This window comes from Nuphar pumila, chromosome 14 (assembly GCF_984573655.1).
Source record: "Nuphar pumila chromosome 14, dmNupPumi1.hap1.1, whole genome shotgun sequence".
Lineage (NCBI taxonomy): Eukaryota > Viridiplantae > Streptophyta > Magnoliopsida > Nymphaeales > Nymphaeaceae > Nuphar > Nuphar pumila.
The window spans coordinates 82,222,883-82,249,538 of NC_143262.1; the positions used below are offsets into that span (position 1 = coordinate 82,222,883).

At 37.5% G+C, this 26,656-nt stretch overlaps 1 protein-coding gene across 4 annotated transcripts; it reads right to left on the reverse strand.

The window, feature by feature from the left end:
• Positions 1 to 747: 747 nt before the first annotated feature.
• On the reverse strand, positions 748 to 26,552 carry LOC149817125 (RHOMBOID-like protein 2). 4 transcript variants are annotated; one of them, XR_016427725.1, is made up of 5 exons: positions 26,336 to 26,552; positions 25,360 to 25,388; positions 2,538 to 2,701; positions 1,463 to 1,589; positions 748 to 1,071 (listed from the first exon to the last, which is right to left on the reverse strand). XR_016427725.1 is itself a non-coding variant. In XM_089987871.1 (3 exons), exons 1-3 carry the CDS (start codon positions 26,386 to 26,388, stop codon positions 1,964 to 1,966), a joined length of 417 nt encoding a protein of 138 aa, XP_089843997.1. In that variant the 5' UTR covers positions 26,389 to 26,552; the 3' UTR covers positions 1,622 to 1,963. The 4 variants fall into 4 exon arrangements, 1 of the variants encoding a protein (XP_089843997.1); XR_016427726.1 differs by lacking the exons at positions 748 to 1,071; positions 1,463 to 1,589 and adding exons at positions 1,622 to 2,163; positions 2,321 to 2,378; XR_016427724.1 differs by lacking the exons at positions 748 to 1,071; positions 1,463 to 1,589 and adding an exon at positions 1,622 to 2,163.
• Between the last annotated feature and the right edge of the window lie 104 nt (positions 26,553 to 26,656).

A 26,656-nucleotide genomic window follows, 5' to 3' on the forward strand; every position in this document is an offset into this window, starting at 1 on the left:
TTCGACCTTGTGGCAAGGAATGCTGTCCATAGGTTTCAAACTGTTATGTTTAGTCAACTTGGATGCATTCACAAGTCGCTCCTACCATATGTCTCTTGTGGCCATTAGACACACCCATAGTTAGCTACATGTCAAATGGAAAAAAAAATTAAATAATAACTAGATTGTTTGAAAGGTTCTGCATTAAAAAAGATGGCCTATAAAAACGATTTAAAAAAAAATTGAGTTGAAAAAAATAGAAATACAACACATACAGATTTAATTTGCTTTTAATCCTATAAAAGGAGCTCAAAAGACAAATGTATGTATGAGATTTTTCCTTGAAAATCAAGTTGAGGTACAGGAACCATGAGATTCAGATTCAAGAATCATCATGATCCGAACCTAAGATCCAATTCAATTATATCTATAATTGAGCTTTTTCAAAAGTATTTTTAAAATAATTTTTTGTTCTAAATGTTTTTCTCAAAAGAACGCATTTTTTGCTGATTTTTTTAAAAGAGCAGAGTTTCATTTTTTTTCTTATTTGTAAAGTTTTACTGAAAAGGACGTGTTTTAAACAGTTTTGCTAACTAGAACACACCTGTATCTTAGTTCAGCCAGTTGAGCTTGATTAAATCAAGTGGCTAAAGTACGGCCCCAAAGGGGTTTATCGTACTTGGAGCGGGCCTTGGCTGTCATACAAGCAGTCGGAGTTCGATTCTTGCAGGCGTAGCCAATGATACCACCTTGCATAAGCCAATGATATCCAACAATTGTTTCCTTTTTCTTTACAAATTGTGAAAAGAAAGAAGCACAGCAAATTGTACATAACTGTTCAGTACTTGGCAATGGACTCATACAATACAATCTGTGAACTACCAGAGCTCCTACCATTTACAAATTGTGAAGGAAAGAAAAAACGTACAAACATGTGCAAAGTTATATGCATGGGCACTCCATAAAGGCTTAGAAGCAGATCTGACTGCACAAATCGCTCATTCTCGTTACCGATACGTCAGTGTATGGAAAAGTTCTGAACTTGCCATTTGCCTGACAAGTCAGTGTCAGGCGACCACTACTTACTGAAGTCTGAAAGATTACATATGAACATATCACGAGGAAGCATAATTCATCGTCTTAGCACTAATAATGTAAACACCTTTGACACAAAGAAGAAGATAAATAAAAAAGCATTTGCACCAGTTTGTTTTTTGGTATATTTTGCTGTATCAAATTTTGTTAAGAGGACCTTCCCTAGTAGTTATCTTAGTTATATTCAGTAGCACAGAAATGTTGGTCATACTGAGTAGCATAGAAATCTTGGCAGTATCACTCTAAGTCTAATGGTTTTTGATAAAATGAAATTAAATACACAAAGCATAAGTTTCAATAGTTCATATAAGAGAACCATGCATAACGATTTATTTTAACTTGCTGAAACAGACCATGAGAATCTTACCACTGCTGGTGACTTACATACCTCACAAAGGACTTCTTTCTCATTGCAGGTCCAGCCTCTGATGGGAGCACAATTGAGATAATGGAACCAGCCACAGTACTTGTTTGCATTTACACCATATAGGACAGCGAGAAGAACTCCAGTAAGACTGCAAACATGTATAAGCCCCAGACCAACAGATCAAACCAAATGGGTTCACTTGCATGATACTTACCAAAGAAAGAATACAACTATGGCAACAATCCTTGATATTGGTCTATCAAATTTGGAAATTAACTTGGGCAACACATCCCCATCATTGCAATACATTCCTTTTTTCCTGTCAATCTGCCTGCTTTTGGGATCAAAGGCAAGCACTAATCCAAGAAGAGTTCCAGATACAAGGGCTCCCATGTTTGCGAAGTTGTCCACATGAGGTAGCAACCCAAGCATGAAATTTATTATTGCTACGAAGGACTTCACACCCAATGCTTCTAACTGTGATCATGTGTAAAGCATTCTTTTAATTGTAAGTTAATAAAACTATCCGAGTGAGAAATCAAGGTCCAGGTACATTGCCTTATTATCATATCTCATACATCTTTGAATTAGTCCAGAAAACATGGCTCCTAGTAATCCAAATAGTGGACTAGATGCACCAACAGCTGGACTATTCTGTAGAAACAATGCTGAAAGCAGGCTACCAACAAATGAAGAAAGCAGGTAGATGGTCATGGTCCTCCCTGTAAACAAAAGATATCATTTTGAAAATGCTGAGAAAAGAGGCCTATCAGTGTAAATTTTTTTTTCAGAACCAATTGACATAATAAATAATTTAAGAAGAAAAATAGGAGTTCTGGAAGAGACTTTATAGAATAAGTTAGGTGTGGCAACTCGTACAATTGGTGGCAGAACACTTTATAGAATATGACAGATTTGAATTGGCACCACAGCCTTTCTGTGTAAGCAATCCATCCATTAGTTCGGTAATATGCGGTGTCTAAACAGTAGTCTCACTAGCATTAGCCAAGGGTCTTGATTTGATCTATCAGGCACTATGCTTTTCTGTCAAACATATAAAATAAGTTTTGGAAATATTGAAAAATGAGATACTTACATGGCCCAAAATCCTGTGCTAAACGTATCCCTATGAATAACATGCTCAAAATATTGATAACCAGATGAATTACTCCTCCATGCAGCCATGTGAATGTCACCATGCGCCATTTTTGGTTCGGTGCACTTGTCTTGGTACCCCTTAGAGCACCCATCGCATCCAACCTGTGACAAAAAAAAGCAATGGAACATCTGGTTACAGGAAATCTTTGCCCCCATGCATATGTTGCATAAATTGCAATCATCACCGTTGCATTGGCTTAACTTGCATTTTGTCTGAATAACTAAATGTTTCAACAATGAAATAAAGTACATTGCCAATTAGTGTGCACAAATATTGCAATTGAACAAGTAACTACAGTTGAATGTGTGATTCTAGAACTTTAGCTTGATTGACAGTTAGACATAGTAGGAGAAATAGTTTGATACAAGAGAACGAAACAAAATGCCACATGTTATCACAAAGCAAAAAGAATGGACCTTCAGAATGGTCTCTAACTAGTAATCATTTATATGATGATTAATAATGGTAGAGAACATCGCTCAGGAGGTTATTAGTCCATGAACAAAAGAAATATGCTGACAGCCTGACACTATGCATGGGATGGAGGAAACCCATAACTGAGCTAGAAAAACTCTAGGACTAAAAACTCACCATGATATGAAAAATATAGTTTCATTTTCATTTTCCAAGTGCAACTGAATGCTATCTAGTTGAGTACATAACGTGTTTGGCATTGATATATGGATTGAGTGATGCACCTTAGACTTAAGCAAACAAAAATAGATAAACCTAGAACAAAGATTTGCCTGTAACTGTGACATACGACGTCCACAAATCACATTGTTCAAACATAGAGTTTTCCAATCAGGTTATGCAATTTCACAGTGCTGCCATGTTGCAAGAGAATTTTCATAGTATGGTAACTGTAATGAAATAAGCGGAAGAAGCCAAGAATGCTAAAGCATTCACTATGTCCCACACGGACAAGTGCAACAAGCACAAGAGAGGAAATCCACTAAGGGATATACAAAGGGCCTTATAAAAAGGCTACACACATGAAAAATAATATCACTATTATTGAAGAGGAGCTCTCAAGAGCAATACAACATACATGGGGGGTTCCCCCTATTTATAAGAAAAGGAGACCAAAGGGGCTCCCAATAGAGTCGTTGGGAGCCCCCAACGGTCACATATGTGACCGTTGGGGGCCCCAACGACTCCATTGTGGGCCCCCTTTTCGGTATCCAAAAAATACATATTAAAAAATAAAAAGAAAAATAAAAAACAGTAAAATAAGAGAAACAAAATAAGTACCCCTATGGGGTACTTTGTGAAATGACCATAATACCCCTATCGGGTATTATGGTATTATTACATATGTTTTAACACCCCCCCTCAAACTTTACGGGGGAATGACCGAAAGTTTGCCAAGAAGGAACAAGAAGCGAGGAGCAGGCAGGGCTTTGGTAAAGAAATCTGCAAGTTGATATTCTGAAGTGACATATGGCAGTGTAACTGTCCCACGAAGATATTCATCACGTACATAATGACAGTCCATCTCAATATGTTTAGTCCTTTCATGAAAGGTGTGGTTGCTGGCAATATAGATGGCACTTTTGTTGTCGCAACAAAGCTTCAAAGCACCGGTAATTTCGACTCCCATATCTTCAAGAAGACTTCGAAGCCATACAAGCTCCATTGTAGTGGTTGCCATAGCCCTGTATTCTGCTTCAGTAGAGGACAACGAGACTTTCTGCTGTTTCTTGCACCTCCAAGCAATTAGCGAATCTCCTAGAAAAACACAAAAGCCAGTAGTTGAGATTCGATCATTTGGGTTTCCTCCCCAGTCAGCATCAATATAAGCCAGTAAGTCTAAGGAAGAGATTGAGGATAGGAATAGCCCTTTAGTCAAAGTATTTTTGATGTATCGAATGATCCGGAGCACAACACTCATATGCACAGATGTAGGAGCATGCTGAAATTGACTTGCAGAGTGCACAGCATGAGCAATATCCGGCCTGGTGATAGTCAAATAGGTGAGGGAGCCTATGAGTTGCCTGTAGGGCGTAGGATCATCCAACAGAACTCCATCATCCAGTTGTAGTTTAGCATTGATAACCTCGGGAGTCTCCACCTTTTTGTCATCTGAAATCCCAGATTTGGAACATATGTCTGCAGCAAGCTTCATCTGTGACAGTATATACCCTCGAGGAGAGTATGCTACTTCTATACCAAGAAAGTACCTGAGAAAACCCAGATCAGACATATCAAAATTATGTTTTAACATTAAGAATACCACTTTCATCATTGCCAGTGATGATCATATCATCAACATAAAGCAGAAGGATGATGATACTATTACCTGCACGTTTAACAAAGAGAGCAGTGTCAGTATAACATGAACGAAATCCCAATTTTAACATGATAGCACTAAATCTATCATACCAAGCCTTAGGAGCTTGTTTAAGACCATATAAAGCTTTTAATAACCGAAGAGTTTGACCTTGGTTAACATTAATTCCCGGCGGAGGGTCCATATATACTTCTTCATTCAACTCACCATTAAGAAAGGCATTTTTAACATCTAATTGAAATATAGGCCATTTCTTAGATGATGCTACTGCTATTAGAGTTCTAACACTTGTCATGCGAGCCACGGGGGCAAAAGTCTCCTCATAATCGATGCCATATTCTTGTGAATATCCCTTAGCAACTAATCTAGCTTTATAACGTTCTAGGGAACCATCACTTTTTGTTTTGACTTTGTAGACCCATCGACATCCTATAGCTTTTTTATTTGGAGGAAGATGAACTATTTCCCAAGTTTTAGCCTTATTTAAAGCATCTAGTTCAACTTTCATTGCTTCAACCCAATGAGGAATATTTTTTGCTTGATTATAGTGGGAAGGTTCATAGTAAGAATGCAAGGCAATTAGACAAGCTCTATATTTAGGTGAGAGAGTTTTATATGAGACAAACCTATTTGGTGGAATGGATTCTCTAGAAGAACGCCTAAGAGAGGTTTCTTCTAGGGGTTCATTAAGCCACAAGAATTTTTCTAAAGCACTAATAGGTTGTGCTTCCTCACGCCGAGTGTATACTTGGAGATTGTCACCATTAGTTGGTGATACATCATTATCATGAGTATTTTCTAAAGATTCCGGATGACTCAAAAGATCATCATTTGAGTCTTCTAAAAGATCATTGATAAACATATAATCAATTTCATTTGTTTTTTCCAAAATTTCAAATCCATTTTCATCTTCTAAAAACGTCACATCTTTGGAAACAAATAATTTATTGTTCTTATAGTCAAAGCATCTATAGCCCTTTTGATTTTCACCATATCCTAAAAATACACATTCTATTGCTTTAGGTGACAATTTATCTCTTTTATGCAAAAGAACAAAGCATTTACACCCGAAAATACGAAGACGATTGTAGTCGGGTGTCATATTGAAAAGTTTTTCATAAGGAGAGATATTATTCAATTTTGAAGATGGCATCCTATTGATTAAATAGGTGGAGGTCAACACGGCTTCGGCCCAAAAATTTTTAGGAATATTTTTATAAATGAGTAAGGATCTAGTGGTTTCTAAAATATGTCTATGTTTTCTCTCCGCTAGACCGTTTTGTTGAGGAGTCCTTGGGCAAGATTTTTGATGACAAATGCCATGTTGTTTTAGATATGATTGAAAATCATTTGATAAGTACTCTCCACCCGAATCGGATTTAAGAATGGATATTTGACTTTGAAATTGATTTTGAACTTTTGCATGAAATTCTTTGAAGAAGTTAAAAACTTCTGATTTAGCATTAAGAAAATAAATCCATATGTATCTAGTATAATCATCAATAAACGTAACATAATACGAATAACCACCTTTGGATAAAACCGGAGATGGCCCCCATACATCGGAATGCACCAATTCAAAAGGTCTTGTTGTCACAAAAGTTCTAATAGGAAAAGGAGTAGACTTCATTTTTCCAAAAATGCAATCTTTGCAATTGATATCTTTTTCTTTACAGAACTTGTTTCCAAAAGGAAAAAGATACATTTTAGAGTAACTTGGATGTCCAAGTCTTTTATGCCAAGTTTCAATATTTTTGCCTTGGACATAAGTACAAAATGAGGTATTTGGAAGTGTTAAGTTATCCATAAAATAAAGGTCTCCCTTCCTATGGCCTTGCCCAATCCGCTTCCCGGACCGGAGATCCTGCACAAAGCACCCTTGGGATGAGAAAGATATTTCACATCCATGGTCGGCTATTTGAGAAACAGAAAAGAGGTTAAGATTTAATTTAGGAACTATTCTAACTTTTGGAACAAGAAAATTTTGAATATTTTTAGAATCAAGAGTTCCAATACCATTTATTTTGAGAAAAGTTCCATCGGCCGTAGAGACACAAGATAATTTTGAATTGGCGTGCACATTGGTTAATGCATTTTCATGAGGAGTCATGTGAAAAGAGGCTCCAGAATCTAAAATCTAAGAGTACGTACCGGGAGGTGATGATGAGGCAATGGCGGCACCGGAGGTGGAAGAAGTGACCTTTAGAATTTGTTGAAGAGCCAAGGAGATTTGTCCAAGAGTATCTTTGAGATCCCCGTTCTTGCCGTCATCTTCTTGGGTGGTGGATTCTTCAACGGAAGCCACCTTTGGCTTGAATGCCCCATTTAGCTTTGGGCAAACGGGTTTAATATGTCCCGGCTCATAACAATGGTGACATATAATCATTTTTCTTCCACCACTCCCTTGCTTACCAAAATGAGGTGGTTTGTATGTTTTAACATGATTGCCGGGTTTAGATACGGCAAGAACTTCCTCTATGCTTTTACCCATGCTATGCCTAGTCTCTTCTTGAGTAATCTCGGCAATAGCTTCTTCTAAGGAAGGAAACGTGGATCTATGGAGAAGTGAGGATCTCACTTGTTCAAATTCGGGACGAAGCCCAAATAAAAATTGAAACAATCTATCTTGTTCCATTCGTTTTTGTCTTAGAACCACATCCTCCATAGATACCCATTTAGGCTCTAAAAGAGCCAATTCATCCCACAAAGGATTTAGAGCACTATAGTAATCTTGTATGCTCATGTCACCTTGTTTTGTGGTTCTTACTTTTTCTTGCAAGAAATAAGCTCTTGCAAGATCCTTTTGGGTAAACATACCCTTCATAAAAAACCAAGCTTCATTTGCCCGGCGGAATTTTGCAATATTTGCACATACCTTGAGTTCGACATTATTCATAAACCATGCTAGGATTTTTGCATGGTTGTTCTCCCAATCTTCCATTTGATGATTATAATCTTCAATGGCCTTGAGACGAGCATCGCCTTCAAGTGCTTTCTCTTGATCTCCTTCCATCTTTGTGAGCTTAAGTTGGGGTTCCGGAACGGTTCCCATTACATAACCCCAAAGCTTCTTGCCTTTGAGATTATTCTCCATTGCGGATGCCCACATCATGTAATTTTTTCCATTGAGTTTGAATGATAGATCGATCTTGACTTCCATTGCTACACAATGAAGATGTGAGAAAGAAAGGAAGTAGAGAGAGACAAGATTTTACCTTTAGAAGATCGTATGGCTCTGATACCATGTAATGAAATAAGCGGAAGAAGCCAAGAATGCTAAAGCATTCACTATGTCCCACACGGACAAGTGCAACAAGCACAAGAGAGGAAATCCACTAAGGGATATACAAAGGGCCTTATAAAAAGGCTACACACATGAAAAATAATATCACTATTATTGAAGAGGAGCTCTCAAGAGCAATACAACATACATGGGGGATTCCCCCTATTTATAAGAAAAGGAGACCAAAGGGGCTCCCAATAGAGTCGTTGGGAGCCCCCAACGACTCCATTGTGGGGCCCCTTTTCGGTATCCAAAAAATACATATTAAAAAATAAAAAGAAAAATAAAAAACAGTAAAATAAGAGAAACAAAATAAGTACCCCTATGGGGTACTTTGTGAAATGACCATAATACCCCTATCGGGTATTATGGTATTATTACATATGTTTTAACAGGTAACATCATCCAAAAGTAATACAACAACAAAAACTACGCCTTCATCCCAAAACAATTGGGGTCGGCGATATGAACCAACAAAGAAAATCATTACGGGTCTTCCACATGAATCCTTCTCCTCCATTCATTTTTATCCAATGTCATGTCCTCGGTGAGGTTCAAAGCATTCATATCCTTTCTTATCACCTTCATCCATGTCTTCCTAGGCCTACCAAAACCTCTTTTAACTAATATATTTTCCCATTTCTCCATCCTTCTAACTGGAGCATCATTAGGCCTGCGTCGAATATGTCCAAACCACCGTAAACGATTCTATCTCATCTTATTTTCAATGGGTGCAACGCCTACCTTCTTACGTATCTTCTCGTTCCGAATCTTATCTTTTATTGTATTTCCACACATCCATCTCAGCATACGCATCTCAACTACACTCATTTTTTGAATATGATGTCTCTTGGCAGCCCAACATTCCGTACTATATAGTAAAGCGGGCCTAATAGTCGTCCTATAAAACTTTCCCTTCAACCGCAATGGCATTCTACGATCGCACAATACTCCAGTTGCACTCTTCCATTTCATCCACCCAACCTTTATCCTATGATTTACATTTCCATCAATTTCTCCATACTTTTAAATGATAAATCCCAAATATTTGAAAGAATCATCCACTGGTATTTCGTGCTCACCAAGCTTCACTACACTCCCATCACTACTTCGTTGTTTACTAAATCGACATTCCATGTATTCTGTCTTACTCTTACTCAACTTAAAACTTCTTGCTTCCAATGTCTGTCTCCACAATTCTAACTTAGCATTAACCCCAGCTCTAGACTCATCAATCAAAACAATATCATCAGCAAACAACATACACCACAGCACATTTTCTTGAATTGATCTCGTAAGCTCATCCATCACTATAGCAAATAGGAAAGGGCTTAAAGCAGATCCTTGATGTAACCCAACCGTTATAGGAAAATTGGTTGTCACCCCTCCACAAGTGCGGACATTGGTTACTACTCCTTCATACATATCTTTAATTATACTAATATACTTGAGAGAAACACCTTTCTTCATCATTGTCCACCAGAGAACGTCCCTAGGTACTCTATCGTAAGCCTTCTCCAAATCAATAAAAACCATATGCAAATCTTTGTTTCTCTCTCTATTTCTCTCAATAAGTTGTCTAAGAAGATGTATAGCTTCCATAGTTGATCTTCCAAGCATAAAACCAAATTGATTCTCCGATATCATTGTTAGAAAGTGAGTTGGAATCAGTGTTATTAAAAACGCGCCTCAAGGCGCAAAAAGCGCGCCTCGCCTCAAGGCGAGGGGCTTTGTGCCTTGAGGCGCAGGCATAAGGCGCAAAAGCCCTGAGGCGCACGCCTCATACGCCTTGAGGCGTACGCCTCAGAGCGAGGCGCGCCTCAAGGTGAGGCGCGCCTCAAGGTGAGGCGTACGCGCCTCAAGGTGAGGCTTTTAATAACACTGGTTTTGTCCTATTGAATTTTCTCTCCAACTTTTTCTAACTTTTATGCAGTGGGAGTCTAACTCAAACACCAATCTTTTGCAAGTTGTATGAAAACAGTAAACCCCCTTATGAAATTAAGAACTAAGTGTTAATTAACTTTATCCTATGTCATTAGCAAATTATACTCTCCAACAGCTAGCATATGCCATCTGAATCTCTCTATATATAATCCATAGATACATGCCTATCGAAGAAGGAAATTATATAATTGATTTTCATGCCCACTTTTCCCCTTCAATAAAGTGATCACTTATATGTTCATCATATCCACATTCACCCTTTTACACAGAATTAATACCAGGATTCTCTTATCGATCTATTATTATCTCCACTCCAAAGTGCTCCCTGTGGTGTGTCTGTTCATATGTGCTTTGTGAGAATCTTTGTATAGGTTTAATCGTTCAACTTTAATTAGTTTGTCCTGGAATTTACTATTCAAGTCATAAGCAATAAGTTAGATTCACTTTTAGTAAGATTAGAAGTGTAGTAGACTATTATACAAGAATTTAAAGATGGGCCAACAATAGGCCAATTTTCTGCTCAGACTTAAATCTTATTCTACAAAAATAATGGATATATATAGGTATATATATAGAAACATCATCCCTAGGATTAGTTAAATAACTAGATCTTAGAAAAGGGTGTCACGTTAATGAAAGTGTCACGGTTGTTTCACTGCAGTTTATACAACTGTAACAGTTGAACTGTTCTTGCTTTCTCAATAGCATCCACACTGGGAGTGTTGTATTTTGCACGCTGTCTCATAAAAAGATGCAAATCACAGTTGGATCAGTAAAGAGAACCATAGTTTCACTGGTTACTTAGCTTATAGAAACGTAGTTTTCAACACATAATTTGACAAGTATAACTAATTCAGGAATCAAATCCAATAGTCTAACTTCAAGCACATGGTATAGGTTTGGGAATATATAGGATTCTGGCTAATTGTATTGGTTCACTTCTTATGTCATAAAAAAATATCAGATCTCTTTTCATGTTGGGGATCCCTCTCATGTCTTCTTTACCCTTTTACTTTACTTTATTTAGAGTTTCCATTCATTGGCCAGAACACTGTGTGCACATGCAAACAAACTTATTTTATGGTATAATAATGTAAATGCTCTTGATACTAAGTATTTAATCAATTTTATCAATCTTTAATTATTCCACAATACAATAACTAAGTTGTTTGTGGCTAAATTTACTTCTACTGCCATGGTTTGATGTTAGGTGTATGATATACTGTCATGGTTTGATGTTAGGTTTTATACGTTAATCTCATATTTTTAGAATAATCTCATATATTTTAATTTCTTTTAGTTAATCTCATATATTTTCCAGTTATGTAATCAATTTTTTAGTTACTTTTATATGTTAATCTCATATTTTTTAGAATAATCTCATATATTTTAACTTTTATAGGTTAATCCCATATATTTTAACTTTTGTAGGCTAATCTCATATATTTTTTAGTTATGTAATCAGGTTTTAGTTACTTTTATATGTTAATCTTATATTTTTTAGTACTTATTTGACATTTTCTATTTCTTATTGGTTGTCAATTTCATCAATAACGCATTTCTTTATTTATTTGTATTTTTAGATATTTTTTTATAATTTTTTAAAAGTTTTCAAAAATTTTTTTTGAGGCTTACGCTTTACGCCTCAAGGCTTACGCCTCGCCTCGGTTTTTGGTTGAGCGCCTCGCTACGCCTCAACGCTTTTCACAACACTGGTTGGAATACATTGGGTTCAATAATGAACCCATACTTATGCACGTGAAGTGCAAATATACCCATTAAAGGAAAACAACACAAGCACATAATGTGCTAACCCATAAAACCCATAAAAAGGGAAAAATATGACATAAAGTCATAAGTTGCATATCATTGAAGAAACAATGGACAAGGGGTAAAAACCCCATTACAATGGAGCATAAGCTCCCTCAAGAATGCAAAATACAAAGGGGAAATCCCCTATTTATAAGCATGAAAAGGGACCACCTTGGGGGCTCCCAAAGGGGACGTTGGAGAGCCCCCAACGGTCACATTTGTGACCGTTGGGGGCTCCCAACGTCACTTTTGGGAGGCCCCCAATGTGGTACGAAACCCAAAAATATAAAAAACAAAAAATAAAAATAAAACAAAAATTACAATGCATATTCCAATTGGAATATGCGTAAAATGCTTATTTACAAGAATACCCTTGAGGGTATTTTAGGAAGATAATATATATATATTTATATATATAAATAGAGATATGTATATATGTATACGTATCTTTATATATATATATATAAATATATATATGTACATTTAAGGATCAACATATTTTAACACCCCCCCTCAATCTTTGCGGGGAAACGAAAAGATTGAACAAAGGGCAAGACTCCAAGAGGCTCCGGCAATGATGCAATGGAACTTTAAAAAGGCCTTCCTCCTATTGTCTTCAAATTTCCCGAACTATCCAGGGTACTTCTCTGTCCTATCTCCAAGATCCTGTGAAATAACAACAAAGAAACAAGTAAAACAAATCTTTGTACTTTTATTCAAATGGAACATTTCTAACTAGCACAGGTTAAAAGAGATGCAAATTATGCAAAAATGACCCTAAAGTTTCAAAATCATATATCATGTTTAAAACAAAATGAGCGGAAGCAAATTATGCAGAAATAAATTACAAGAATGCATAATGCATTCATAAGGTCCAACGTTGGACAAATATAACCCCATAATGGGGAATAACAAAATGGTCCACTAAGGGACACCACAATAAGCCTACGAAGAGGCATGATATACATAAACATTATTGAATGAGGGCCCAAAAAGGCCATAAAGAGCATATGCATATATTTATCATGAAATGAATTAATACTCAAAGAACTCATTAATGAACATGCTTCAAACATGTAAAGAGAAACAAAGTCTCCAAGCATACTTTAGGCAAAATAAACCCAAGAGTTCACAAGGTTTTAAAATCATTTATGAAAGACATACTTAATACACATTTTGCATATAAGGGTGGCAAAAACCATAAGCACTTAATATATAGATTAAATGCTAAGAAATCAACTTGATATGCATATCAAAATTATGATTTGCTTGAAAAACACAAGTCATGAATGAAATTTTGCAAATTTCAACAATAGTTTATCCATTACAAACATCTTCCTCATTAGTCCTCCAAAACCCATAAATCAAGTGTATAAGCTACTAGATCAAGAATATAAAGCCATTAAAGGCCAAAGACACACACAAAGGTGTGTAAAAGAACCTCTTGTCTACATATAATAATACTTGAAATAAGTGCATCTACGACAAGAACAAGAGAATACATGCCAACATGGACTAAAAAGTATCTCTTGTCTACGTAAAAAAATACACTTAAAACCAAGTATGTTCAGCTACTAGAACAAGAGTAATAAGCCAACCATGGGCTAAAACATAATACATCTCTTGTCTACATATGATAGCACTTGAAATGAGTGAAATAAGCCAACCATGGGCATACATCTTAAGCGACTAGAACAAGGCCACAAACGCCAACATAGGCTAAAAATCACACACCATAGTGTGAATCAACGTGCCTTGTCTACATATAAGATCACTCAAGACAAGTGTGTTCAGCTACTAGACCAAGAGAGCAAAAGCCAACAAAGGGCTAAAAACACACGAAGGTGTAATAAAATTCTTGTCTACATATGATGACACTTAGATAATGGGCATAAAAGGAAAAGACTTTTGAGGCAATAAACTTGTAATGAAAATAAACCTCGAATGAAACAATATTCCTTTTAAAAAAGAATACTCATAATAACATTTTGGAATAAATGCAAGTAAAACGTATCTTCAACAAGATACTACAACCGATAAAATAATATTCTTTAGAACAAATGTGTGAACATACACACCAAGAAGACTTGTGAAAAAACACAAGAACACATGTGCACAACAAGCACAACATACGGAATCACAAATGTGCAAATGCACTCATAAAATTTATAAACAAATAAAAGGTTGGGCTATAATCCCAAAATATCTTGATTTTAAAAGTACCTTAAAACATTTAAGGTTTCAAATACCATATGTCCATCACATTTACATAGAAGCATCCATAATATCAATGGCACAAGAGAAAAAATGAGTGTCACACTCATAATTAGAGATCAAATAACAAATCATTTTAGAGTCCCAAGGTGCCCATAACTCACCTCAACAACCATCTATAATATGGAAGGTGGACAATCTAAAAATGATACAACACGAGGTGCCCATAACTCACCTCGACAAACATCTCTAATATAACAATACTAAGGCCAAATAAATGATGCATTAAATAACATGTGATGGACAAACATAAATGCCACAAAAGGGCAATAAGCACATAAGGAATCATTTTCCAAATAAAAGTTTTTACAAAGAGGACCGATTAACAAATTGAATCAAAGGTCCAATATAATCCATTAAAACAATTTTGCATAAACACGAATTATGCTTAATCTTCAAAAGAAGTCTTGTACACCAAAAAAAGGCTTACTATGCAACATAACATGAAATATTAAGCAACATCATGTGTATGAACCGATTTGGAACAAACAAGCCTTAACTATGAAAGACATAAGGTGCAATTAAACGGTGAAGTTGGTGAAAAAATAACAAACTTAGGCCAATATAGGCATTCTTAAAGATGGTAAAGTTCGAAAAACTTATGAAATCTACTATTGCAACTTAAAAATGATAAACAATCATGAAATCTTCATAAAAGAGTATATACTCACAAGAAGATTATAAGGACTGAAAGGCTCCTTAAGGAGAGTTGGAACAAAAAAACATATACAACTCCCAAAGAAGGAGAAAACTCCATTAAAGTGGAAGAAATCCCAACAAAATAGATTCATTAACAAAACCTTATGATAAATAAGATTGTACTATGGCTTAAATAAAAAGTAAACATTTATTGAGGAAAAATTTAACACTCTTAAGTTTTATCAAAAAACATGACTTAATAGATTATTACCTACTCCTAATGAAATAAGTACACAATAAACATTAGTGAAGACCATAACTTTTGTAATGAAATATGCGGAAAAACAAAAGACTGCATTAAGCACTTACAACATTCACTAATGAACAAACAAAAGGGAAAACACCAAAACCCACAAGAGACAATCACAACATAAAAATAAAAATGTCTCTTATTGAAAAGAGAGAGAACTCTCTAAATGTTGAAAACATCCTTAAGAGTGTAAAGATGGAAAGAAAATCACCATATTCCATAAGACCATTTTAAAACTTAATTCAACTGGTATTATAAAAAAAAACTTTCTTAATTAAATGTTGCTCATATAAAACGGACACATAATATGGAATTTTTCATATATGCCAAACATTTTTCAAAAAACTACATTTCACAAGCATTTTAATCTTAACATACCTTTCTTTAAAGACTAAACATTTATATAAAGGTATTTTCATAAACAAGGTTAGGTTTAAAATGTAAATTCAAAGTTTTTACCGACCCATTAAAGCAAGTTTTGAGCAATCATATATCTAATTTTTCGCCAAACAAGTTATCATTTAAAGTTTTTCAAAGAAAAACATACGAAAACGATTCAATAAGTAACTCAAAAAAGACATAATGACAAAAAGCACACATAAAGAAAAGAACATATTACATTCTTCATACAATACTCAAAGAAATAGAATGCATACCAAATAACTATAAGAAAGACAATAGAGAGAAACGAATACTTCACCATTTTTCTTTAACAAATTCTTGAATACCACGCTTCCCGATGCACCAAAGAGCAACTCGATCTCAACCTTGCTCTGATACCATGTTAGAAAGTGAGTTGGAATACATTGGGTTCAATAATGAACCCATACTTATGCACGTGAAGTGCAAATATACCCATTAAAGGGAAACAACACAAGCACATAATGTGCTAACCCATAAAACCCACAAAAAGGGAAAAATATGACATAAAGTCATAAGTTGCATATCATTGAAGAAACAATGGACAAGGGGTAAAAACCCCATTACAATGGAGCATAAGCTCCCTCAAGAATGCAAAATACAAAGGGGAAATCCCCTATTTATAAGCATGAAAAGGGACCACCTTGGGGGCTCCCAAAGGGGACGTTGGAGAGCCCCCAACGGTCACATTTGTGACCGTTGGGGGCTCCCAACGTCACTTTTGGGAGGCCCCCAATGTGGTACGAAACCCAAAAATATAAAAAACAAAAAATAAAAATAAAACAAAAATTACAATGCATATTCCAATTGGAATATGCGTAAAATGCTTATTTACAAGAATACCCTTGAGGGTATTTTAGGAAGATAAAATATATATATTTATATATATATATATATAAATATATATATGTACATTTAAGGATCAACATATTTTAACAATCATGACAATCTTCCTCAACCTAGACTCAATCACCCTCTCCCAAAGTTTCATAGTATGACTCATGAGTTTTATACCACGATAGTTTGTGCAATCTTGTATATCACCTTTATTCTTATATAGAGGCACCAAAGTACTCTTCCTCCACTCATTAGGCATCTTATTTGTCCGCCAAATCTTGTTAAAAAGATTTGTCAACCATTCTAAACCTTTCTCTCCCAAGCATTTCCAAGCCTCGGTAGGTATACCATCTAGGCCAACTGCCCTTCTTGATTTCATTTTCTTCAAAGCCTCTGCAATTTCTTTCTTTTGAATCTTGCGCATGAAGTCACGATTCATCTCATGAAAAGGAATTGAAAAGTCTCCAAGATCCCGAGCATGACTTTCATTAAATAGCTTATCAAAATAATCTTTCCATCTCTCCTTAATCTCCTCATCTTTGACTAAAACCCTTTGCGTTTCATCTTTGATACATCTAACCATACCCAGATCCCTCAATTTCCTATCTCTCATCTTTGCAAGCCTATAAATATCCTTCTCACCCTCTTTGGTATCCAACTTGTCATAAACCTCCTTATATACCTTATCCCTCGCGTTCCGAACTACTTTTTTAGCTTCCTTCTTTGCTATCATATACTTCTCCAAATTCTCATTATCACGATTTTTACTTAGATTTCTATAACACTCTCTTTTAACCTTAATAGCTAATTTGACATCCTCGTTCCACCACGATGTATCCTTACCTAGCGGTGCACCGCCTTTAGACTCACCCAATACCTCCTTAGCCACCTTTCTCATGCCACCCGCTATCTTATTCCACATAGATTCTGAATCCTCCTCGAGACACCAATCAACTTCCTTAACTACCCGCTCTACAAACATTCCTTGTTTAGCTTCTTTCAGTGCCCACCACTTAATTCTAGGATCTATCATATGTCTATCCCTTTTGCGGTATTGTCTAATTCTAAGATCTAAAATTAAGACTATATGTTGTGTAGCTACACTTTCTCCCGGTATAACCTTACAATCGATGCAACAACCCCTATCTCTCTTTCTAAGTAGGAAAAAATCTATCTGACTCGTATTAACCCCACTTTTAAATGTTACTAGGTGAGACTCCCTCTTCCTAAACCAAGTGTTTGCTAAGATCATATCATAGGACAAACCAAAATCTAAAATCCTTTCTCCACTTTCGTTTCTTTCTCCTATACCATAGCCTCCATGGATACTCTCAAATCCATCCCTACTAATGCCTACATGCCCATTAAGGTCACCGCCGATGAAAAGCCTTTCTCCATAAGATATCCCTTGTACTACTCCATCTAAATCTTTCCAAAATTGACGCTTAATGGAATCATCTAAACCTACTTGGGGTGCATAAACACTAATAATATTAATAATATTCGTACCTAATACTAATTTAATAAGTAAAATCCTATCACCCTTCCTACGGACCTCAACTACATTATCTATAAACTCACGACTCATAACAATCCCTACTCCATTCATATTCCTATTTATTCCTGTATACCAAATCTTATATCCCCAAGGTTCTATCACTTTTGCTTTCTCACCTACCCATTTGGTCTCTTGTAGACATAAAATATCAATCTTTCTCCTACACATAACATCTACTAACTCTACCAACTTACCAGTTAAAGATCCTATGTTCCAAGTGGCTAACCTAATTTTATGGTCTTGGACTAACTTCTTTACCCCCACCCGTCCAACAAAGTGAGGGAATCCTTGCCTATTTGACACCACACCCGGGCGCCGGTGTGACGCGTCGCTTCCGGGCGACGACCTAGCAACCCTTAATGCTGGTCATGATTTCAAGCCCAAATTCAACAATAGATTATAGTTATACTGCTCCTGTACTGTCCTCATCGATAGGGCAAACAAGAACAGATAATACTGAACCATCTTTAGAATTTCATGGATGGTATCAATAATGGAAAGAGTATGTAGATCGCACTTTTGGTAATAGTTAGCAACCAAAGCGCCAAACAGTTGAGGAATAGAGCAAGGAGACCAAGACCATCCGAACTCCGAAACTCAATTTGCCTTGTCAACGTATAAGCCTAACACCAATCTTCGGTCCATTTGAAAGGGAATTGGTGAAATTCATACCAAGATATTTGGTCATGAAACTTCCACCTCCTTTATCAGTCCATGGTACTCAAACCCATGTCCCAAAATATTCAGATAACAAATGGTGAGTCCCACTAGAACTAGTTGCCCAAAAGCATTCGAGATATGTTGCATCAGATGCAAAATCTAGAACATCTTTTGAGCATTAGAAAAAGAAGAAACAACGTACGCTCTTGAACATTTGATAAATTGAAGCATTAGCAGCTCTGAAAGAGAAGGGAAGTGTTTCTTGTGCTTTTAGAGGATCTTGGTCGAGATGCAAATTGAGAGAGAGAGAGAGAGAGAGAGAGAGAGAGAGAGAGAGAGAGAGAGAGAGAGTAAACCAAGGCAAGATCAAAGAGTAGATGAAACAAGACTCACGTCGAGGAAGAGGGTCCGAGCAGAGGATTCTCCCTGAGTGGTTGAAACGAGAATCTGCGTAGGGACCTCAAAACGCAGTCACTGTGGGAGTGCTTCGGGCAATCGTTGATGAACATCGCCACGAGGAATACCACCAACTTGAGAACCACAAAGAGGGATATCACCCACTTATTCTCCGTGTGGTCGAACCTCGACCCGAAGAAGGGGATCTTCTCTTCTGCGTCCTCGATGGGATCTTCCAACCCCTTTGTGGGTTTCCCGTCCCAAGAACCACCAATTTCGATACCAAGATGGCTTCCTGACTCCGCCATCGCTGGCGCATCAGAAGGCCCGAGAATGGATGGCATGAAGAAGAGAAGCACAGTCACCCTTCTTTTTCTGGGGTTTCTTGGGTACGAGAGAGAGAGAGAGAGAGAGAGAGAGAGATTCAAATCAGGGAGCCGTTATGTGTGTAACGGATTCGGATTTTATCCAATATCCGACCGAATCCAACTCTGGTTAGTTGGGTTCGTCAGAGGAAGTCCAATCAGATTAATATTTGGATTCAAATGCAGTTTAGGATTTTACAACCAAGACAATGTGGTAGCTTCTAACCACTTTTATAGTTAACCACCGGCTAACCAGAGTTAAATCCGAACTATCATTGTACAGTTAAATCTGAGTTTTGAACTTATCTTCTCAACTTTAAGCAAAGCAGGTTGAACTCCAACAATTAAGAGAAGAATAAAAGACAGACTGAGAAGAACAGGAGTGAGAAAGAATAGAAAGGGAGCGACAAAGACAAGAAATGAAGCAAGAGGGAGAAGAAGCTTAGAAATTCAAAGAATAGATGCATGCCTTCGTGAATGCACACAGCCAATAAACATCTTAGACCATCGATTTTTAAATCTTATAAGATCAAAATCAAATGATCCAAAAGAGTGGAATCCTATAAAACCAAACAGGTAGAATACACCTGTACGGTCAGATTTAAGGAAAACATAAAAAAAAAACCTTAAAAAGTCTGCTTAGCTAGTGGTTAGTTACAAAGTGGTTAGCAGGTATCACCTTCTCTTACAACCAAAACCCACAAGCATTCGATTATGATGGAATTCGAATCTGAATACATGAGATTAGTCAGATTTGCTGCTACACTTCTCCATATGAATCAGACTCCCAACTCCAAATTCAATTAACCAACATGCCATTAGTTGGATATGGTATGGGCTACATCCAACCTGAATCTGATCCGTTTATATTCCTAGATCTGAACAGTCTGAACCTTCTTGGGCCAGGGCTAAACCAAACCATAGTGACCAAAGTTTTTATCGGCAATTTCTCGTTTTTCAAAAACTCATGAGAAATTGAAAAAATTCCATAAAATCTCGCATTTTTTTGGCAAAATCTTGGCAATAAAAAAATAATTAAAGAATACAAAAAATATTTTTTATAAGAGAATATTAATAAAATTTATTTAAAAATAAAAATATAGGATTTTTTTGCCATAAATAGCCGTTTAAAACGTAAATATCGAGTTTAAATCATGATATTTATGTATTTTCATAAATCTTGCGATATTATGAAATTCTTGCGAGAAATTGCCGTTTTAAACTTTCAGGCAATTTCTCACGAGATTTTCATAAATCTCGTGATATTTGTCACACTGAACCAAACTACCAAGGTTCAGATTTTGGATCATAATAGATCCTGTACATATGCAGATGCCATAGATTCACATCTGCTCTTGTTGCCATATCGGACGACCAAGAAGAAATTTGGTTGAAAATCTCAGGATATGACTGCTTCTAGATTAACTGATTCTGAATCCAGGTCTGGTTCAGAACCTGTATTGTCAAATCCAGGTCACAGTCCACGTGCAGATCCAGGTTTGGAGGCATCCATCGAGGTAGAACCAAATCCAGATTGGTGTAGCAAAGAGTTCATCAGTATCTGATCACCAATTGGGTCTGATTGGGTCCTTGTAATCCAACTATAGACCAAACTGGTTCATTTCAAATAGATTCAACCATTCCTCACATTTACAAAGCTATAGCACTTTTTTTTTTTGTTGATAGTCCAAACTCCACATAAAAAACCCCATCACCGACCAGACATTAGCTGGTCTCCAATTGGTAAAACCTTTGAGATCCTTCCTACCCACCAGGGAGTACAGCCAGCTTTGACCTTGCAGCAAGGGACCCCACATGTGGATTTTAAACTTGTGATGTCACGTCAACTTGCTGACATTCACAAGCTACACCCACCAGATGAGCAGAGCCCAAGCCTTTATGGGCTACAAAGCTATAGAACTATCAACACTGAATTTGACCGAAATGGTGTCATTTTTCAAGCTAGTACAAAGTCCACACTAACTAAATCTCTTAGGCGGCATTTGAAAGCCATGGATCTTAGATCTGAAAATCTGAGGTGACACAGGCCCCATGACAAGATCCAAGGCCTCTCGAACACAAGGTCTCAAGTCGAAGATTTGAGATCTCTCTTATAACAAGGAATGAGAGAGTTATGGCGAATCCGAGAATTGATGGAGGGGAGGGAGCAAATCTGTAACGACCCCAACTCATATGCCTTGAAAAATGCGTTTTTTTTAAACAAGTGCGGAAACAATCTCAGAAACCAGGGGCCTTTATAGTTCCACTCTCAATTGGATAACCAAACACCACAATAGATCTTACACTTATCATCCATACCAAACCAAACCATTATTCATTTATTTGAAAGAAAGAATGTTTAAGCAACAATTGTAAGAGACATGTCAGAGTTATTTAAATGACATAAAAGTAAATAATGAAAAACTAAGCCACATTGTTCCTCTGTGAACCGTCCAACAAGAATGTGACACTCGTAACTCTCTCAAAAACCAGTCGCTTCACTGCTTACCTGCAACTGCGAAAAACCATAGAAGTAGGGTGTTGAAACCGAAATCTTAAGCACAAGTACATCTAATGAAACAAGTGAGCATAACGAATACAAATAAGATTTCATGCAATCATTTAGAGGAAAACAATTATGACAAATTCATAATTTCAATTAAGCATTCATGCAACAAAGAATAATTTCTAAGCATGAGAAAACTTTAAGCAATATCAGGGATCACAATTTAAGTAAGCAAGACATTTAGTATGCATTAGAAATTAAACATCATGCATTCACCATCATGTAATAATTAAAGGAACAGATAACATATGCATGTTCTAATGCATAGCAGAAATATGTATGATTTATGTGCAATGCATGAACACTTTATTATCTTTCTTTAAAGTTTTCGTTTTCTATATGCATGCCCTATCAAATGCATACAATTTAAGTTTCTCTTTTTAATTATCGTTGCCCGCGGATACACCAAACGAGTATAAGCTTCGAGGTCAAGTTAGGTTCCCAGGGTAGCTTAACACAAAATTTGTATTTTATTACTGGGTTTCAAACTTAGTCCTCGACCGATATCAGGAAACAACATCATCCATCAAAATATTAGACCTCCACATCTAATGTCGGGGACACCCCACACCCACAAGTGTCACTTTCATAGTACCAAAACAACAGTTGTGTCAAACACACCACCTTCAGGTAAAGTGATGAACTCTCTCTAAAATCGTGGTCAGGAGAAGGAACCTCTATATCGGGTTCAGGGGGACAAATAAAGCACACAGAGTTTTTGTATCCTCACAGTCTCCCCAAGACTGAAACTCTAAGATCTTGATTCTCTAGATAGAAGATCCTAGAAAGTATATTACACTCTTCTTAATTATTATCTTTTTATTTAAAAGTAAATCATTGAGTTTTGTAATTCAGCATGCAAAAATAAGGTAAAAGATCACATCTACCCCTGCGAGATCTATCACGGGACTCCCCCCATGGAAACACATAAAATAGTGCAATATAATACAATAAAAATAAATATGATTTTTTTGATGCATTTAAACAATTAACGAAAGAGCAAACAAAGCTTAAGGCTCTCCAGGCCTGTGATGATTCATTTAGACCATTAATTCATTCATATGCAAAAATCTTAAGGAACATGCCAATGCATTCTGTTCATATCACATGTCTTTCGATGCATAATCATGAATGTCAATTTAGAGATATGCATGGAATAATAATAAACCTATGCATGTGCATGAGTTCACAATTTCGTATTCATCACATGTTTCCATTTGATTTACATTCATGTCAATTGCATGACTTCAGTCAATACATTTATTCACGACAAATGCATACATAAATTTACATGTTCATGTCTCATGCAAGCTTTCATTTGCGAACCCATTTGATTTAACATGTGAGCATTCCTACCACTATCTTCATGTAAAACATCTTACTTTCACATGTGCACTAGCATAGAGAACAACTATACAATAACACTAAGAACATGCAAGTCATAAACGGTCTAGGCATGTGTTCAGAGTCATTCCTTATGGCTCAACATATCATGAGTGAGAAAATCTGGAAGTTTGCATGCTTGATAGATCGTCACACAAGCTCAAGTAGGCACTGACAACATGCATAAGGTAGGAAAACAGTCAAGTGTCAAAACGTGAAATCCATTGAGCAGCAAAACTAATCATATGCATATAACACAATTTTTATGTTCATTGCATGAGCAATACCTGTACATCAAATCCCATTAGGTTTGAGAGAAACATAACACATATAACACAATTTTTTTGAGATACATGACCCATCCGCACCCAGCCAACTCAGCCACTGGGTTTCCAAACATGCCCAGCCGACCCTGGTCGGCTGAGTTTGTCTGGACTGAACCCAGGCCTGAACATACCCAAACAGGCCCATACACAGGCCCAGCCCGGGCTTGTGTGCACGCTGTCAGGGCTAGCTAACAGCCCCACAACTACAAATTTTCTCTGTTGTTCCCCACATAACCTTCCTCAGAAGAAGTTCCAACAATATCTAACTGGTCATAGAATGATTTTGATTGTGAACGCTCTTTCTTACTTTGTAGAAAGTTCATAAGATCTACCTCTATCCGAGGAGTGTAATGCTTGAGTGCTCTATTCATTGCATTTTGTTCCTCCACAGATAAGCCAATAATAAAATTTAAGACAGCAGCAGAATCAAAATGGGTATAAACTGATATACTACCAGCTATAGTTGTCTCTTTAAGTTTCGAGTTCTTGTCATTAACCAGAGGTGCCAACTTAACAAGCCGCAATTTCAACAATCCACCATCACTAGAACCATCAGGATTTGTTGCATGTGCATTGAAGGAATTAATAGCAAATTCAATTACGGCAACTTTGGCTTTTGGTGACCGCTGCTCATCCAGTGAACGAAGAAAAGCAGGAAGCAATGAATTTATACCATGTGTTACCAACTATTTTCGAGGTTGTTGAACAAGACTGCCTAACAAGCTCCTTTAAATCTATTAACCGTGAGAAAACATGAGGCAAGATCCTCTCAAGAATACTTTCAAAAGGTTTTCTGAACGCTGGAATCATCTCAGTCACTGTTGTAAAAGTTGCTTGAGCTACTTTATGATGCGGGTAATCTAAGTGCTGAAAAAAATAGCTTCATAGTTTTTCTCAAAATTCTGGGTAACTTCTTGCATTTCTTTAGGACCTTGCTGTACTAAACTGTGGATAAAATTAAAAGCAGAAATCCTTACTGACCAATTGAAACTAAGACTCAGTCCCTCAGTTAGAGCTTCATTCAATGACATTTCTCCAATTTGAAGATGACTTTCCTCAAAACTATTTCTTCCACTTAAAGAGACCCTTCCAGGAGTATGCTTTCTCAAAAGTGGTCTATGGAAATTCGGGATATAATTATTCTGGAGGTCTTTGGATCTTTATAAGGTGTATCTAGGTACTGCCTATCATATTGCATATACGGAAACCTCCTGGTTGATTTAATATCAACAATGCCCTCATGTGAAGACATAGTAACCCCTTTTGGCCGTGCGAGTGAGAGACAGGGTTGACAAGTGATAAAACACGATGTACTACAAGAAACAATGAATGAAGCTACATGAAACCCGTGTCTCACCTTATTTGCATATAGATACATTTGAGAACGATAAAGGAATATATGCACACGGCAGTCCATTATCTATATCAGTCATGGGATCCCATATTTATCAAAAGAAACATTAAAAGAAAACACTTCTACTATTACTAAAATTTCTGTTTTAGAAGGTACAAAAATTCTCTTTTGAAATTGTGAAAAGAATAAAAAATAACACATATGAAAGAGGATCCTCATCCATATATCATAGAGTGAACATATGGATTCACTCTTTAATCGTGGATTCACACCAAATATTGCATGGAAAATTGAATTGGCATTCGATTTCTCACTCGATCCAAAAGAAAGAACCCATACCTCAAAATCGATGCGGGGGCAAGCGTGCTCTGTTGCGCAAATATGCGAAAGTGTGAAAACTTATAAGGTTGTATTCATATTAAAGAACAGAAAGGGACAGGGGTACAACCCCGATCCGCCTAACACTACTAAGCGAAGAGACAGGGGCATAGCCCTTGCCCGCCATACTACTAGTAACCCTAAGAAGAGGACAGTGGCAGGGCCTGCCCTGCCAACGGAGAGTAAGAGCGGCTGGGGCAGAGGCCCCTGTCATATCGAATCTGACGAATGACGGGAGGCTAAGGCCCCTGCTTATCAGAGAACAATGAACGGCAAGGGCCCAAGGGCCCTGCTTGACAAACCTCGAATGGTAGGGGTTGAGGCCCCTGCCTAACAAAACTAAATTGACGGCAAGGGCCAAGGCCCCTGCCTGACAGACTTCAAATGATAGGGGCCTTGGCCCCTGCCTGACAGTAGCGGACGGCAAGAGCCGAGGCCCCTGCCTGTCGGACATCGAATGGCAGGGGGGCTCGGCCCCTGCCTGAACAAGACAAACAGCAAGGGCCTTGGCCCCTGCAGAAGGACCTCAAAATTGCAGGGGGCGAGGCCTCTACCTAACAAAAACGATGAAGTGGGAGGAAGAGCATGGCAGGGGCTGCCAACCTTCCGACAACTTAAAGACAAAGACGGGGAAAAAGGTGCGGTAGGGGGCCTCCTGCCGAATTTCCGGCGACCACAAAAAGAAGGGGGGGGGGGGGGGGGGAGGAGCAACGAAGGGTGCGAGAGGGTCGTCAACCTCTTGTCGGCCCTCCGGCAAACATAGGCTAAGAGAGAGGGAGGCAGGGCGATGCAGCCAACCAGAGGCAAGGCCTCGCCCTGCCATCAACGAATCCGAGCGGCAGGGGCGAGACTCTCTGCCAAACAAATATCACGATCGACAAGGGTCCAAGCCCCTGCCGAATGAGAGAAGGAGAAGATAGAGGGAGAGGGTGTGTACCTTCGAGGTCGTCGGCGATGACGTTGATCAGAACGAGAGGGAGGAGGCGACATCAGTCGCGAAGATGTAAGGGTTCTCTCACACACCGGGAGTGAGAGACAAGGAGATGAGCGCAGGGAGGGGAGGAGGAGGAAGGCACAGGCAATGGGTGCCTCCCCTCACTGTGCCTTTAACGAGAATCGGGGAGCCGAAAAGGGAAATCCCCAAAGGGGTTTTCTGTTTTCGCAAAAGGGACAAGGAGCGCATAGGGGAAAAAGAAAGGGTTTTTAAAACCCTAACCTCTGCATTGCGGGTATTAACCCCAATGGGTCCGGGTCCAAG

What these genes read in the sequence shown, in the direction of transcription:
- LOC149817125 (XM_089987871.1), bottom strand. Translation starts at nt 26,388, where the DNA reads ATGTCGCCTCCTCCCTCTCGTTCTGATCAACGTCATCGCCGACGACCT. An exon ending in CATCGCCGACGACCTCGAAG is followed by an intron (nt 2,702 to 26,335) that starts GTACACACCCTC and finishes TTTTTGTCACAG; the next exon opens with GTTGGATGCGATGGGTGCTC. An exon ending in AGCACAGGATTTTGGGCCAT is followed by an intron (nt 2,164 to 2,537) that starts GTAAGTATCTCA and finishes TTTTGTTTACAG; the next exon opens with GGAGGACCATGACCATCTAC.